The sequence below is a fragment of the Telmatherina bonti genome (genome assembly GCF_933228915.1).
Source record: "Telmatherina bonti genome assembly, chromosome: 4".
Classification (NCBI taxonomy): domain Eukaryota; kingdom Metazoa; phylum Chordata; class Actinopteri; order Atheriniformes; family Telmatherinidae; genus Telmatherina; species Telmatherina bonti.
Window position 1 is genome coordinate 38,092,768 of NC_136622.1, and position 17,831 is coordinate 38,110,598.

The 17,831-nt window shown below is 48.9% G+C and overlaps 1 protein-coding gene across 1 annotated transcript in view; it reads left to right on the forward strand.

Moving 5' to 3' along the window:
• Positions 1–17,351, forward strand: part of bcap31 (B cell receptor associated protein 31) — a 20,397-nt gene extending 3,046 nt beyond the window's left edge. The window contains exons 2-8 of the mRNA XM_079239835.1: positions 822–921; positions 1,615–1,715; positions 2,425–2,569; positions 4,477–4,612; positions 15,937–16,066; positions 16,302–16,402; positions 16,826–17,351. Coding sequence (XP_079095961.1) covers positions 830–921; positions 1,615–1,715; positions 2,425–2,569; positions 4,477–4,612; positions 15,937–16,066; positions 16,302–16,402; positions 16,826–16,852 — 732 coding nt within the window. The 5' untranslated portion in view covers positions 822–829 and the 3' untranslated portion in view covers positions 16,853–17,351. The remainder of the gene's footprint in view (positions 1–821; positions 922–1,614; positions 1,716–2,424; positions 2,570–4,476; positions 4,613–15,936; positions 16,067–16,301; positions 16,403–16,825) is intronic.
• The last annotated feature ends 480 nt before the right edge of the window (positions 17,352–17,831 follow it).

Sequence of the window (17,831 nt, forward strand, 5' to 3'; positions counted from 1 at the left end):
GACCAAACCATATCGCCTGTTTCACGGGGGTGTCTGGTCCACTTCACTCTTCTGTTCATCACTTTATTTTTCTATCACCTCAGAAAAATGATATTATTTTTAATGAAGGTTTAATAATGTTCATATCGAGTTTGACGTCTTCTTGGACTCGTCGTAACCCCCCCCCCCCCCCCCCCCCCCCCAATACGGCGCCCAGCGAGGAGATAAAGCGATACATTGTTCAGATCCAGGGAACGCCAGATGGGAACGAGTTCTTCCTGCACCGTGTTCTGAACTGTTCTCAACATGACAGAAACTTTTTACATAAAACACAGAAAGATGAAGCGTTTCATCATCAGGTCGGCGGCTCCTGCACATTCAACTGTAAAAAATATAAAATATTAATTTCTTAGCAAAAACAAAATTACATTAAATAAAATTTAAAATGAGACATTTTAGGAAAAACAAAGTAATGAAAATTAAAAAAAATTGTGAATTTAAGAAAAGATTAAATCTAAATTTATTAAAATGAACAAAAAAAAAGCTAAATTAAAATTAAGGTAACAAATAAAACTCTCGTTTTAAAATATTTAATAATTGGAAAAAAAATCAGTGTTTAAAATATTTCTTTTATTACAACATTCAAATAAATTAAAAAAATTTTTTTTAGATTTATAAAATCATTTTAAGTTGAAATATCCGAGACGTGGCTTCTGTGCAGGCGGGGTGTGTCTGCGCAGGGCGGGGCGTGTCTGCGATGGGCGTGTCTGCGACGCCGGAGAACGTGACCTGGTTCGGTTCTGGTCTCGCTGGGACTCACCTGTTTCGTGTTTCCTGTCCAGGAGTCGGGATGAGTCTGCAGTGGACGGCGGTCGCCACCTTCCTCTACGTCGAGGTCTTCCTCGTTCTTCTTCTCTGCATCCCCTTCATCTCCCCCAAGAGGTAAGTGCCCCCCCCCCCCCCCCCCCCCGTCCAGGTTGCATCCTCCAGGATCCAGAACCAGTGCTGTAATGTATTTGATGGTTTCTTTCTCTGCCAGTTATTGATAATAATTGGTAATGATGAAGATAGAGCCGAGCAGGAGGCAGAGCCTTTGGTTATCAGGCCCCTCTCTTATGGAATAAGCTCCCAGTTAGTGTTAGGGAAGCAGACACCCTCCCCACCTTTAAGACTAGGCTGAAGACTTATCTTTTTGATAAGTCCTATAGCTAGGGATGGTTAACATCCCTTAGTTATGCTGCTATAGGTTTAGACTGCTGAGGGACATTTCCTGATACACTGAGCTTCTTTCTCTTTATCTCTTTCTTTTAACCCCCCCCCCCCCCCAGGACAGCAGATGGCTGCCTGTCCTGAGCCGGGTTCTGCCGGAGGTTTCCTTCCTGTTAAAAGGGAGTTTTTTCCTTCCCACTGTCGCCAGTGTGCTTGCTCAGGATGGGAGATTCTGTTGGTTTCCTTATATAGGCTGTTATGAATTGGCCTTCATTATGTTTTCCCCTCTGTCTGTAAAGCGTCTTGAGATGGCATTGCTGTGATTTGACGCTATATAAATAAAGTTGAATTGAATTGAAGATGTTTATTGATCCGGATGAGGTGACTTTTGTTCCTGTCGACGTGTAAATAAAGTTTATCTTCCAGGTGGAACAAGATCTTCAAGTCTCGGCTGATCCAGACCATTGCTCTCTATGGGAACACCTGGTTCATGGTGGCCATCGCCATCCTCGTCTTCCTCCTCATCGGTGTGTCTGATTGGTCTGAAAGCCGATTGGCTCTGATCAGCAGCTGATCGGGTTTCAGGATGATTGACAGCTCCATCATGCAAGCTTTTTAACTTTTATGACTTCAAGTCTATTTTTGCGTCCTGAAGCCGGACTCAGGTTTCTGGACTTCTGGTTCAGCACAGATCCCAAAGTCCACGTGTCCAGGACTGTCAGAACCTTCTATGCGCTTCTATAGACAAGAAGCTGGAACGCATCACATTTACTGGTTCCAGGGTCCGGTTTGCTGGATCCAGGGTCCGGTTTGCTGGATCCAGGGTCCGGTTTGCTGGATCCAGGGTCCGGTTTGCTGGATCCAGGATCTAGTTTATTGGTTTCCGGTACCAGTGAGCTGATTCTCTGGTACCAGTAGGCTGGTCTCTCTGGTACCAGTGAGCTGGTCTCTCTGGTACCAGTGAGCTGGTCTCTCTGGTACCAGTAGGCTGGTCTCTCTGGTACCAGTAGGCTGGTCTCTCTGGTACCAGTGAGCTGGTCTCTCTGGTACCAGTGAGCTGGTCTCTCTGGTACCAGTGAGCTGGTCTCTCTGGTACCAGTGAGCTGGTCTCTCTGGTACCAGTAGGCTGGTCTCTCTGGTACCAGTAGGCTGGTCTCTCTGGTACCAGTAGGCTGGTCTCTCTGGTACCAGTATAACGTCAGTAGCGTGTAGTAACGGGGTTCTGTCTGTCTGCAGACGCGTTCCGTGAGGTGAGGAAGTACAGCGTGACGGAGAAGGTGGATCTCACCAACAACCCGACGGCCATCGAACACATCCACATGAAGCTGTTCAGAGCTCAGAGGAACGAGTACATCGCCGGCTTCGCCCTGCTGCTCTGCCTGTAAGACCTGTCCACAGATTTTATACCGGTTTCTGTGTGGCTCTCCCAGTCTGGAACTAAACCACCACATACGTGAAGAACCGACCCATTTAACCCTTTAAATGCCAGTTTATTCCAGTTACAGAACGTAGCTTTGTCAGGAGGAGTGTGGAAACCTCTTCCAGTAAAAGACCCCCAGACTGTACTGGTGTGAAACCAGTCAGCCTTTTCTTCGTCATTTGGACATTATAGTCCACCTGCCTGGTTTTCTGTGCAACCCGGCAGAACCTTTTCTCCCCGTCACCATGGAGACGTTGTTTCCAGGACTACGAGGTGGTTTCCTGCTGTTGCAGTCGGGGTCCAGCAGGAGGCAGCGTCCACCTCGTGCTTCCTCGCCGTCTGACTAACAGCAGCATGTGATGCAGCAGCTGCCTCCAGGAGGAAGTCTCCAGCGTTTAGACCGAGCCGACTCTGACTCAGGCTCTTTCAGCCCAGAAGAAGAGGAAGGAGGCGCCGGCAGCTGCTCGGATTATTTCAGGCCGGTAAAGAAGCAACGGCCATATTTGGCAGTGAGATGGGAAAAGCTTGGATTACTGGGATGATGGTGGAATCCAGAGAGGATAAATCAGCCGATCGCGACTCCTTCTGACCGTTATGGATCCAGAAATATCAGAAAACACACAGATCACATCACAGCCCTACACGTGTATGAATCCGCCTGTGAAAATAGTTCCGAACATGGTTTATTTCCTTTTTACTGGATAGAAAACAAATCCAGAATCAGAACTTTGATGAAGTTCTGGACATGATGAGATGTTTATGTTCTGCGTCTTCATCCTCGGGCTCGAACAGCTGCACGCTGCTTTCAGGTCCAGACGGTTTCTCTCTGAGCAGCAGCAGCCGAGGAAGTCGGAGAAGCTGCAGACGTGTGGAATCCTCGCTTTGGACGGGTCACAAACTGGACAGGCTATATTTAGACGTAGTTGTCTGCGCCGTTGTTGCCGGGACACGTTGCCGCTCTGGAAATAGCTGCAGTCTGTGTCCGTCGTAGAGCTGCAGTGTGTGGGGGTCAGAAAGTCCCTGAATGCATCATCAGGGACACATTTACAACCAGCACATGTCCACAGATTTATCATCATGTGATTATGAATAAACGTCCACGTGGTGAGTCCACATGGAGGGTGGGGGGGGGGGGGGGCTGCTCGTCTTGCAGCACGTCTGCTGAGGACACCCTGGTGCAGACAGTCTGCTGCATGGTGTCCAGCTCAGACATTATACCACACGGCATCCCCAGTAACGCCCCGGTAACACTCCCTAACACCAGGGCTGCTCGAATATGACAAAAATTATAATCACGATTATTTTGACTGAAACTGAGATCTCGATAATTTAACACAATTATCCAGTATTTATAAACAACGCTGCGCGTTGTGGTGTTCTAGACTCCGAGCCGTGCATTATAACCGTCTAATGTACGGTTCCGAGTTGTTTAATCCGCTTATATATGAACTATTTTACGTTGGTCTGGATGTACGTTTTATACCAAACAACCGCTGTCAGGCTGCAGCGCGTTTCTCTCATTCACCTGTTAAGACGGCTGATCTGAACCAGCTGGTTAACGCGTTGCTATGGTAACGCCCCGTAACGGAGGGATATTAGTGTTTAACTGGCCGAACTATGTATAGGAAAATAATGCAGCCAGTTGTCACTGGTATAAACTGTGTAACAACCTGGTAACACCCCAGTGGACTCCTGCAGGCCAGTTCTAGCAAAGGAGAGACACTGAGACGAAAAGGACACACGTTTGATTCCTCCATGAGTCATGGTGACCTCTCAGCAGCGCAAACACCCGACCTGTAAGATGTCTGGTGCGTTACAATCAATCATTCAGATCTGTGTGTGTGTGTGTGTGTGTGTGTGTTTTGCAGGCTGCTGCGTCGCCTAGCAACGCTGCTGTCTCAGCAGGCGTCCCTCATGGCCTCCAACGAAGCCTTCAAGAAGCAGGCGGAGGGCGCCAGCACCGCCGCCAAGAAGTTCATGGAGGAAAACGAGCTGCTGCAGGAGGTGAGACCCAGAGACATGGTCCTGAAGCTGGATCCGGTCCTGAAGCTTGACCCGGTCCTGAAGCTTGACCCGGTTGTAAACCTGGATCCGGTCCTGAAGCTGGACCCGGTTGTAAACCTGGATCCGGTCCTGAAGCTGGATCCGGTCCTGAAGCTTGACCCGGTCCTGAAGCTTGACCCGGTTGTAAACCTGGATCCGGTCCTGAAGCTTGACCCGGTCCTGAAGCTTGACCCGGTTGTAAACCTGGACCCGGTCCTGAAGCTTGACCCGGTTGTAAACCTGGATCCGGTCCTGAAGCTTGACCCGGTTGTAAACCTGGATCCGGTCCTGAAGCTGGATCCGGTCCTGAAGCTTGACCCGGTTGTAAACCTGGATCCGGTCCTGAAGCTGGACCCGGTTGTAAACCTGGATCCGGTCCTGAAGCTTGACCCGGTTGTAAACCTGGATCCGGTCCTGAAGCTGGATCCGGTCCTGAAGCTTGACCCGGTTGTGAAGCTGGATCCGGTCCTGAAGCTTGACCCGGTCGTGAAGCTGGATCCGGTCCTGAAGCTTGACCCGGATGTAAACCTGGATCCGGTCCTGAAGCTGGATCCGGTCCTGAAGCTTGACCCGGTTGTAAACCTGGATCCGGTCCTGAAGCTGGATCCGGTCCTGAAGCTGGATCCGGTCCTGAAGCTTGACCCGGTTGTAAACCTGGATCCGGTCCTGAAGCTGGATCCGGTCCTGAAGCTTGACCCGGTTGTAAACCTGGATCCGGTCCTGAAGCTGGATCCGGTCCTGAAGCTTGACCCGGTTGTAAACCTGGATCCGGTCCTGAAGCTGGATCCGGTCCTGAAGCTTGACCCGGTTGTAAACCTGGATCCGGTCCTGAAGCTTGACCCGGTTGTAAACCTGGATCCGGTCCTGAAGCTGGACCCGGATGTAAACCTGGATCCGGTCCTGAAGCTGGACCCGGATGTAAACCTGGATCCGGTCCTGAAGCTGGACCCGGATGTAAACCTGGATCCGGTCCTGAAGCTGGATCCGGTCCTGAAGCTTGACCCGGTCGTGAAGCTGGATCCGGTCCTGAAGCTTGACCCGGTTGTAAACCTGGATCCGGTCCTGAAGCTTGACCCGGTTGTAAACCTGGATCCGGTCCTGAAGCTGGATCCGGTCCTGAAGCTTGACCCGGTTGTAAACCTGGATCCGGTCCTGAAGCTGGACCCGGTTGTAAACCTGGATCCGGTCCTGAAGCTGGACCCGGATGTAAACCTGGATCCGGTCCTGAAGCTGGACCCGGATGTAAACCTGGATCCGGTCCTGAAGCTGGACCCGGATGTAAACCTGGATCCGGTCCTGAAGCTGGATCCGGTCCTGAAGCTGGACCCGGATGTAAACCTGGATCCGGTCCTGAAGCTGGACCCGGATGTAAACCTGGATCCGGTCCTGAAGCTGGACCCGGATGTAAACCTGGATCCGGTCCTGAAGCTGGACCCGGATGTAAACCTGGATCCGGTCCTGAAGCTGGATCCGGTCCTGAAGCTGGACCCGGATGTAAACCTGGATCCGGTCCTGAAGCTGGACCCGGATGTAAACCTGGATCCGGTCCTGAAGCTGGACCCGGATGTAAACCTGGATCCGGTCGTGAAGCTGGACCCGGATGGAAACCTGGATCCGGTCGTGAAGCTGGACCCGGATGGAAACCTGGATCCGGTCCTGAAGCTTGACCCGGTCTTGAACCTGGACCAGAAACACAGCAGGTTTTCCTCCTCTTCCTCCTCAGTTCTTGGTTCCTCTCCGTTTTTCCTCGCCCTCCTCCTGTTGTTGATATTTACTGAACGCTGTCTGAACGTTCTTCTTCTGTGGTTTCTGCTGGACTCCTGGGTCTCCATGTTCAGGTCTCGGGAGGTCTCTGAGGACGTTCAGACACACAGCTGATTGGTCAATCTGTGGGCGGAGCATTAAAATGTCCCAGGTTGCATCATCACCAGCAGATCTGTCACATGACGCTTCGCATGACGGTGACGATACAGTACCCTCGTACGCTGGCCGTGTGCGTGGGGATCATGTGTGTGTGGCAGGTGATGGTAACGTGAACCGGGTTCGGACCGGGACACCTGCTGACATTTCACCACATTAACACATGTTGGCTTCGTCACGCCGATCTGGGAGTCTGTGATCCGGTTCCAGTAACGTGCCGCTTCACCGACGCTCCCAGTAATGGTTCTGATCCGGTTCCAGTAACGTGCCGCTTCACCGACGCTCCCAGTAATGGTTCTGATCCGGTTCCAGCAACGTGCCGCTTCACCGACGCTCCCAGTAATGGTTCTGATCCGGTTCCAGTAACGTGCCGCTTCACCGACGCTCCCAGTGATGGTTCTGATCCGGTTCCAGCATCACGACGCTTCACCGACGCTCCCAGTAATGGTTCTGATCCAGTTCCAGCAACACGACGCTTCACCGACGCTCCCAGTAATGGTTCTGATCCGGTTCCAGCAACACGACGCTTCACCGACGCTCCCAGTAATGGTTCTGATCCGGTTCCAGCAACACGACGCTTCACCGACGCTCCCAGTAATGGTTCTGATCCGGTTCCAGCAACACGACGCTTCACCGACGCTCCCAGTAATGGTTCTGATCCGGTTCCAGCAACACGACGCTTCACCGACGCTCCCAGTAATGGTTCTGATCCGGTTCCAGTAACGTGCCGCTTCACCGACGCTCCCAGTAATGGTTCTGATCCGGTTCCAGCAACACGACGCTTCACCGACGCTCCCAGTAATGGTTCTGATCCGGTTCCAGTAACGTGCTGCTTCACCGACGCTCCCAGTAATGGTTCTGATCCGGTTCCAGTAACGTGCTGCTTCACCGACGCTCCCAGTAATGGTTCTGATCCGGTTCCAGTAACGTGCCGCTTCACCGACGCTCCCAGTAACGGTTCTGATCCGGTTCCAGCAACGTGCCGCTTCACCGACGCTCCCAGTAATGGTTCTGATCCGGTTCCAGTAACGTGCCGCTTCACCGACGCTCCCAGTAATGGTTCTGATCCGGTTCCAGTAACGTGCCGCTTCACCGACGCTCCCAGTAATGGTTCTGATCCGGTTCCAGCAACGTGCCGCTTCACCGACGCTCCCAGTAATGGTTCTGATCCGGTTCCAGTAACGTGCCGCTTCACCGACGCTCCCAGTAATGGTTCTGATCCGGTTCCAGTAACGTGCCGCTTCACCGACGCTCCCAGTAATGGTTCTTATCCGGTTCCAGTAACGTGCCGCTTCACCGACGCTCCCAGTAATGGTTCTGATCCGGTTCCAGTAACGTGCCGCTTCACCGACGCTCCCAGTAATGGTTCTGATCCGGTTCCAGCATCACGACGCTTCACCGACGCTCCCAGTAATGGTTCTGATCCAGTTCCAGCAACACGACGCTTCACCGACGCTCCCAGTAATGGTTCTGATCCGGTTCCAGCAACACGACGCTTCACCGACGCTCCCAGTAATGGTTCTGATCCGGTTCCAGTCACACGACGCTTCACCGACGCTCCCAGTAATGGTTCTGATCCGGTTCCAGTAACGTGCCGCTTCACCGACGCTCCCAGTAATGGTTCTGATCCGGTTCCAGCAACACGACGCTTCACCGACGCTCCCAGTAATGGTTCTGATCCGGTTCCAGCAACACGACGCTTCACCGACTCTCCCAGTAATGGTTCTGATCCGGTTCCAGCAACACGACGCTTCACAGACGCTCCCAGTAATGGTTCTGATCCGGTTCCAGCAACACGACGCTTCACCGACTCTCCCAGTAATGGTTCTGATCCGGTTCCAGCAACACGACGCTTCACAGACGCTCCTAGTAATGGTTCTGATCCGGTTCCAGCAACACGACGCTTCACAGACACTCCCAGTAATGGTTCTGATCCGGTTCCAGCAACACGACGCTTCACCGACGCTCCCAGTAATGGTTCTGATCCGGTTCCAGCAACACGACGCTTCAGACACTCCCAGTAATGGTTCTGATCCGGTTCCAGTAACGTGCCGCTTCACCGACGCTCCCAGTAATGGTACTGATCCGGTTCCAGTAACGTGCTGCTTCACCGACGCTCCCAGTAATGGTTCTGATCCGGTTCCAGCAACACGACGCTTCACCGACGCTCCTAGTAATGGTTCTGATCCGGTTCCAGCAACACGACGCTTCACCGACGCTCCCAGTAATGGTTCTGATCCGGTTCCAGCAACACGACGCTTCACCGACGCTCCCAGTAATGGTTCTGATCCGGTTCCAGCAACACGACGCTTCACCGACGCTCCCAGTAATGGTTCTGATCCGGTTCCAGCAACACGACGCTTCACCGACTCTCCCAGTAATGGTTCTGATCCGGTTCCAGCAACACGACGCTTCACAGACGCTCCCAGTAATGGTTCTGATCCGGTTCCAGCAACACGACGCTTCACAGACGCTCCCAGTAATGGTTCTGATCCGGTTCCAGCAACACGACGCTTCACCGACTCTCCCAGTAATGGTTCTGATCCGGTTCCAGCAACACGACGCTTCACAGACGCTCCCAGTAATGGTTCTGATCCGGTTCCAGCAACACGACGCTTCACTGACGCTCCCAGTAATGGTTCTGATCCGGTTCCAGCAACACGACGCTTCACAGACACTCCCAGTAATGGTTCTGATCCGGTTCCAGTAACGTGCCGCTTCACCGACGCTCCCAGTAATGGTTCTGATCCGGTTCCAGCAACACAACGCTTCACCGACGCTCCCAGTAATGGTTCTGATCCGGTTCCAGCAACACGACGCTTCACCGACGCTCCCAGTAATGGTTCTGATCCGGTTCCAGTAACGTGCCGCTTCACCGACGCTCCTAGTAATGGTTCTGATCCGGTTCCAGCAACACGACGCTTCACCGACGCTCCCAGTAATGGTTCTGATCCGGTTCCAGCAACACGACGCTTCACAGACACTCCCAGTAATGGTTCTGATCCGGTTCCAGCAACACGACGCTTCACTGACGCTCCCAGTAATGGTTCTGATCCGGTTCCAGCAACACGACGCTTCACAGACACTCCCAGTAATGGTTCTGATCCGGTTCCAGCAACACGACGCTTCACAGACACTCCCAGTAATGGTTCTGATCCGGTTCCAGCAACACGACGCTTCACCGACGCTCCCAGTAATGGTTCTGATCCGGTTCCAGCAACACGACGCTTCACAGACACTCCCAGTAATGGTTCTGATCCGGTTCCAGCAACACGACGCTTCACAGACACTCCCAGTAATGGTTCTGATCCGGTTCCAGCAACACGACGCTTCACCGACGCTCCCAGTAATGGTTCTGATCCGGTTCCAGCAACACGACGCTTCACAGACACTCCCAGTAATGGTTCTGATCCGGTTCCAGCAACACGACGCTTCACCGACGCTCCCAGTAATGGTTCTGATCCGGTTCCAGCAACACGACGCTTCACAGACACTCCCAGTAATGGTTCTGATCCGGTTCCAGCAACACGACTCTTCACAGACACTCCCAGTAATGGTTCTGATCCGGTTCCAGCAACACGACGCTTCACCGACGCTCCCAGTAATCCGTTCCTATCAGGTCGGCACTGTTCCAGAGAATCTGTGGGCTTCTCCCTGCTGGGAAAAGTTCTGGTTCTTCTGGACCATTTGTGTCATATCCCAACATCCTGCACCTCATTTCAGAGCTCCGAGTTCAGACTAGATGTAGAAACATTCTATTCTATACTATTCTATTCTACAGTCATATGGCAGACAATGTCATCCAAAGCTACTTACATGTGATCAGTGATCAATTAACAGTGGCGATTAATCTGGCCGGTGGGAGGAAGCCACACAAACACAGGGAGAACGGCTAATGTGGGAGCGTGAAGTGTTAGCGTTAGCGGCTAATGTGGGAGCATAAAGTCTGGGCAATAGCAGCTAATGTGGGAGTATAAATTGTTAGCGTTAGCGGCTAATGTGGGAGTATGAAATCTTGGCGTTAGCAGCTAATGTGGGAGTATAAATTGTTAGCGTTAGCGGCTAATGTGGGAGCATGAAATCTTGGCGTTAGCAGCTAATGTGGGAGTATAAATTGTTAGCGTTAGTGGCTAATGTGGGAGCATGAAATCTTGGCGTTAGCAGCTAATGTGGGAGTATAAATTGTTAGCGTTAGTGGCTAATGTGGGAGCATGAAATCTTGGCGTTAGCAGCTAATGTGGGAGTATAAATTGTTAGCGTTAGTGGCTAATGTGGGAGCATAGTTAAGTTTTTACTTTGGTTGTTTCCAAACAGAATGCATTTTATCCACAACAAGGTGACGCTGCTGCAGGTTTAGTGGTGCAGCAGTGAAAATGGTCCCCCCTCAGTTTCCTGCTGCACCGTGCTCTCTCACTGCTCAGATCTCAAGTGGACTAATGTGGATTTTTTATTTCTGTACTGATTTCATGGTGAGAACATGGAGTTCTTTGTACAAGAGACCTGACAGGTTTCTTGTAAAAACTGAAAAGTTGGAAAATAGTTTAATTCTTTTTTTAATAAGTCTAGTAAGTTTCATATTGTTTCCTATTTCTGAACTCCTGGTGGAATTCTGGTTTCTGAGTCCGTCGCCTCCTTCCTCATTTCATGACTTCTGTCACTTTTTACAGTCTGCAGTTGATGTTGGGACACAGTCCAGCTGTTTCCGTCCATCAAACCCAACTTAAACCTCTAAGACAATTTTTACTCCTTAACATGAACCAGTCGAAGCTTTTAATCCCAGTCTGCATGCAGACATCATGTCAGACCATGCCGCTGCGCCTGACTGGACATTACCGTCAGTTCGAAAAGCTGCAGGGTCGTCATTTCTGAGGTCTCTTAGCAACACATCTTTAGGATAAAAATCATTTATCGACGTGATGGAGAGGTTTTTCTGCAGACCGTGACATTTTTGTTTGCTTTTCCAGGAAATATTTGAATGACAGGTGAGCATATTCCCGGCATTCCCAGCATTCCTGGCTGCTCGTTAATCTGTTTGCTGATTGGCTGGTTTGTCTCTGGTTCCAGTATAAATAGCAGCTGCAGCTAAAGGCGGATATTAGTGCTCACATTGACATGGACAGGTGGACATACCAACATACACGCACACACGTGTGCACGTGGCGTCACCGAGCAGCCCCAACCCCACCCCAACAGAAGACTGTCAGATAAACCAGAAGAATCTCGTCTGAAACGTGTCTTAAACGTTTCAGCCAATCAGAAAGCAGGATAGTGTGAAGTGACAGGATGGAGGTGTTTGTTATGCACACCTGTTGGTCTCTGAACGGGCAGAGTTAAATAGGGTGGGTGGAAATGATCCGCAGGAAGTCGATTTCTTCTTCTGCTGTCGCTGAAACATCACAGAAGCACCTCATACCTATTACCTATTACATCATCTTATGACATCATCATAAAGAGCCAACCAGGGTCAAGCTTTCAGAACGATGTTGCGAAAGCAGGTGAGACGATAAAATCTATTCAATTCAATTCAACTTTATTTATATAGCGTCAAATCACGGCAATGCCATCTCAAGACGCTTTACAGACAGAGGGGAAAACATAATGAAGGCCAATTCATAACAGCCTATATAAGGAAACCAACAGATTGAGTTGAGTCCAACTCAATCTCCCATCCTGAGCAAGCACACTGGCGACAGTGGGAAGGAAAAAACTCCCTTTTAACAGGAAGGAAACCTCCGGCAGAACCCGGCTCAGGACAGGCAGCCATCTGCCTCTGCTGTGTGGGGGGAAGAGGGCAGAAAGACAACAGACAACAGGAACTGCTACTCCCGGCCAGGGAGACCTGCTGAGACAGGAGACATACATGTTAATGATGCAACACTGTTATGGGGGGGGGGGTAAAAGAAAGAGATAAAGAGAAAGAAGCTCAGTGTATCAGAAAATGTCCCTCAGCAGTCTAAACCTATAGCAGCATAACTAAGGGATGTTAACCATCCCTAGCTATAGGACTTATCAAAAAGATAAGTCTTCAGCCTAGTCTTAAAGGTGGGGAGGGTGTCTGCTTCCCTAACACTAACTGGGAGCTTATTCCATAAGAGAGGGGCCTGATAACCAAAGGCTCTGCCTCCTGCTCGGCTCTTTGAGACTCTAGGAACCACAAGTAAGCCTGCAGTCTGCGAACGAAGTACTCTACTTGGTATATAAGGAACAATGAGGTCTTTGATATATAGTGGTGCCTGGTTGTGGAGGGCTTTATATGTAAGGAGAAGGATTTTAAATTCTATTCTAGATTCAACAGGCAGCCAATGAAGAGAGGCTAAAACTGGAGAAATATGATCTCTCATGCTGGTTCTGGTCAGGACTCTGGCTGCAGAATTCTGGATCAGCTGAAGGCTTTTCAGGGCATATTTAGGACAGCCCAGTAATAGAGAGTTACAGTAATCTAGTCTCGAAGTAACAAAATCGTGAACCAGTTTTTCTGCATCACTCTGAGACAGAATGTCCCTAATTTTGGCTATATTACGTAAATGAAAGAAGGCTGTTTTAGTAACCTGCTTAATATGTGGGCCAAAGGACAGGTCAGGGTCAAATATTACTCCAAGGTTTCTCACTGTAGCACTGGAAGCTAAAGTAAAGCCATCCAGGTTCATTACAAAACCGGAAAATTTAGCTCTGAGTTTTTCAGATCCAACGAGAATTACTTCAGTCTTATCTGAGTTTAAGAGGAGAAAATTTCTAGACATCCAAGTCTTTATGTCTATGAGACAATTTTGTAGCCTATTGGGCTGATTTGTTTCATCTGGTTTAAAGGATAAGTATAGTTGAGTATCATCTGCATAACAATGAAAGTTTATTCCATGCTGTCTAATAATTTTGCCTAAAGGGAGCATATATAGTGTGAAGAGTATTGGTCCAAGTACAGAACCTTGAGGAACTCCATGACTTACTGTAGTTTGTGAGGAGGACTTGTCATTTACATGAACAAACTGAAGTCTATCAGATAAATATGATTTAAACCAGCTTAACGCTGTACCTGTAATTCCAATCACCTGTTCTAGTCTCTGTAACAGAATGTTATGATCGACTGTATCAAATGCAGCACTAAGATCAAGCAAGATAAGTACGGACACAAGTCCTTTGTCTGAGGCCATAAGAAGGTCATTAGTAACTTTCACCAATGCTGTCTCAGTACTATGATGAGCTCTAAATCCTGACTGAAACTCCTCGCATAAATTATTTCTGCTCAGGTGGGCATGTAGCTGAGCTGAAACTATTTTCTCCAGAATTTCGGACATAAACGGGAGGTTAGATATAGGTCTATAATTTGCTATCACCTCTGGATCCAGAGATTGCTTTTTAAGTAAAGGCTTGATGACAGCAGTTTTAAATGATTGTGGTACATATCCTGTCACTAAAGACATATTGATAAGATTTAGTAGCGATGTATTAATTAAAGGGAAAATGTCCTTAAAGAGGCTCGTTGGCAGAGGGTCTAAGATACATACAGGTGGATGGTTTAGATGAAGCTATTATTTTAGTTAATTCAGAGGGTTGGACAGGACAGAAACTATTTAGACACAAGTCAGATCCTGGTTCTAAGGATGCTTCAGAGACCACAACAGGCTCAACATTATAGGTAGAAGGAAGAATATTGTGGATTTAATCTCTAATAGTGTCAATTTTATTCCTGAAAAAATACATGAAATCATCACAGCTAAGTGAGAAAGGAATACATGGCTCCACAGCGCTCCGGCTCCTAGTAAGCCTAGCTACAGTGCTGAAAAGAAACCGAGGGTTGTTTTTGTTTTCCTCTATCAATGATGAATAATAAGCTGTTCTTGCCATACGTAAGGCTTTTTTGTATACGCTTAAACTTTCTTTCCAGGTTAAGTGAGACTCCTCTAGTCCTGATGAACGCCATCTGTTTTCCAAACGCCTTGATGCCTGTTTTAGAGCTCGAAGCTGGGAATTAAACCAGGGAGCCTTCATAATCTTACCTAATTTCTTCTTCTTTAGGGGAGCAACATTATCCAAGGTTGTACGCATTGAAGCTGTTATAGTATCAGCATGTTGATCAATCTGAGCAGGAGTAAGGCTTAAAGGGGGACTCTCAGTCATGCTAACACATGGTAGATGTGAAAAAACTGATTCAATTGATTGTTTAAATTTTGTAATATTATTGTCTGATAAACATCTACTATAGTAGAATTTATTTTTGGTCAGTGAGGAATCAAAGTGAATTCAAAGGTTAATAAGAAGTGATCGGACAAGACAGGGTTTTGAGGAAATACTTTGAGCTTATCAGTCTCAATACCAGATGTTAGAACAAGATCAAGAGTGTGACCATGAGAGTGAGTGGCTCCATTGACATTTTGTGAAAACCCAATTGAGTTTAGAATAGAGCTAAAGGAAATGTTTAAACTATCATTTTCATGGTCAACATGAATATTAAAATCACCTAGTACAATGACTTTATCAGTACTCAGCACTAACTCAGACAAGAGATCAGAGAATTCGGTCAGAAACTCGGAGTAAGGGCCAGGTGGGCGATACACTAATGCTAAAAGGAGCGGTTTCTCTGAATTCCATTTTGGATGAGATAAATTTAATGTCAGGAATTCAAAGGATTTAGTTAGTTTTGTGCTTAGGATTAATTAATAATTCTGACTTAAAAATAGCTGCAACACCTCCTCCTCTGCCTGTAGTTCTAGGAATGTGAAAGTTTAAATAGTTAGCTGGCGTAGCTTCATTAATACTAACATAATCCTCTTGCTGTAACCAGGTTTCCGTAAGACAGAATAAATCAATGTGGTGATCATCTATCAAGTCATTGACTAATAAAGACTTATTTGGGAGGGATCTAATATTCAGTAGGCCACACTTTATTGTCTTATTTTCAGATTTTATTAGATCCATTGTTTTTATTTTTATGAGGTTTTCACGATTAACCCCAGAAGTGTTTTTGTGTTGTTTAATTCTTACTGCTGGGAAGTTGTATAAGGTCGGAATGGGGTTTTGGGTGGGCGGCGGCAGGTGGGAAGCTGCAGAAAAGTGTGTAGGACTACAATTCTGCCTCCTGGTCCCAACCCTGAGTTGTCAATTTAGCTGACTAATAAAAGAGTCCATATTGCTAGATAAGAGAGCGGCTACATCCAACGTGGGATGGATTGAATCTCCGTTAAATTTTATTTGTGTAGCACCTTTCACGCCATGCTCGCAGAGGGCGTTGTCATGGAAACAGCCACGCCTCACATAGGCCCCGTTCCGCACCACAGCCAAAAGGCTGCAGCGTAAGGGCCCCCCCCCCCGATCGGCTGGATTACTGCTGTTTACCAGGTCAGATTGATCCGGTTCTACTGTCTCCACAGAAACTGCAAGATGCTGGAATCGAAGTTCCGGAGGCTGGGAAGCCAAAAGGAGGAGGAGTCCAGGAGGAGAACAAGACCCTGAAAGAGGAGGTGAAGACCCTGAAGCAAGAGCTGGAGACCTCTAAGAAAGGTGAGGTGGAAGGAGGGGTCATGTTTGGTCCAGGTAGACGGTCTTGATCGTTTGACTGGCCTGAGACCAGTAGGGACTGGACTGGTTCTGTTAACACAGCTGAATGACATGATGGAAAAAAAACAGTACTGATGAAGATGATTGTTGTGGTGATGATGATGATGATGGTGGTGGTGATGGTGGTGGTGGTGGTGGTGGTGGTGGTGGTGATGATGTCGTCGTTGTCATCTTCCAGCTCTGCAGAAGTCTGACAGCGATGTTTCTGCGATGAAGAAACAGGCGGAGAATCTGACGGTGGAGTACGACCGACTGCTGGAGGAGCACAGCAAGCTGCTGGTAACACGCACTGTGCACGTGTATACACACACACACACACTCGGCGCCGCCCGCTGGAGTTCTCCCGTATTCTTTAGACACATTTCTGCTGCCGTACGCCCGTAAAGCTGGACATCCGTTCCAAACGTCTTCCTACGTCTCCGTTCTCAGACGTCCACGCAGCTTTACGCTGTGGTATCAGTTCATCCACTAGAGGGCAGAGCTGAGCTCTGACTCCGGTTGGACAGCACTGTCTCGCTGCTTTTGATTAATTTTCTGAGTCGTGACAGTTTTGCTCCTTGAAACCCAAATGATGTTTGTAACCGACGCAGGAGAAGGACGATCTGTCTGCAGGACGAGCCTAAAAGACGGCGGTTTGGTTTTCTGCTGCAAGATGTAGTCGTGTAAACGTGGGCGTTTCTAAACCCTCACTTTTGTCTGCAGGCAAGCAGCGACAAGAAATCCGACTGAGGAGGAAGAAGATTGTTTCCTGCTTCTTTCATCGTCTGCACCTTCTGCGCTGTCATCATCGCCGCACCGTGATGTCATTCAGCTAACTTCTCTGGGCTGGTTGGATGATGGATCTATGTTTGTTTGGTTTTTTTTCTCTGATTTCTGGTTTTTCTGTCTGAGCTGATCATCCCTGCTTTTCTGTTCTGTGAACGAAATGAAAAGACAGCTACATTCCTGACGGTCCATCTCTGTTGTTTCCATGGAGACGGTTGTAAACATGAATGTGTCTGGATGTGGATCTGAGTTGAAACTTGTTTGCTGAACGCGTTGGAGTTCTGGATTTTGCTCCTGATGGGAGGAACGGGACTCGTTTCTGGTCAGCTGTAATAAATATGTTTGATCAGCTTTTGTGTGTCAGGATTTCTTCTTCAGTTCTGAGTCACTTTATTTTTTATATTTTATTAAGTTTATCCATCCAAACGTCCATCTTCTGCTGCTTATCCGAGGTCTCCTCCCAGAGGGACGTGCCTGGAACACCTCACCAGGGAGGTCCAGGAGGCATCCTGACCAGATGCCCGAGCCACCTCAACTGGTTCCTCTCGATGCGGAGGAGCAGCGGCTCTACTCTGATCTCCTCCCGGATGACCGAGCTCCTCACCCTATCTCTAAGGGAGAGCCCGGCCACCCTGCGGAGGAAACTCATTTCAGCCGCCTGTATACGAGATCTCGTTCTTTCGGTCACGACCCACAGCTCATGACCATAGGTGAGGGTAGGAACGTAGATCGACTGGTAAATGGAGAGCTTCGCCTTCTGGCTCAGCTCCTTCTTCACCACGACAGACCAGCGCAGAGCCCGCATTACTGCAGACGCTGCACTGATCCATCTGTTGATCTCACGCTCCATCCTTCCCTCTCTCGTGAACAAGACCCTGAGATATTTAAACTCCTCCACTTGAGGCAGGACCTGACTCCCGACCCGGAGAGGACAATCCACCCT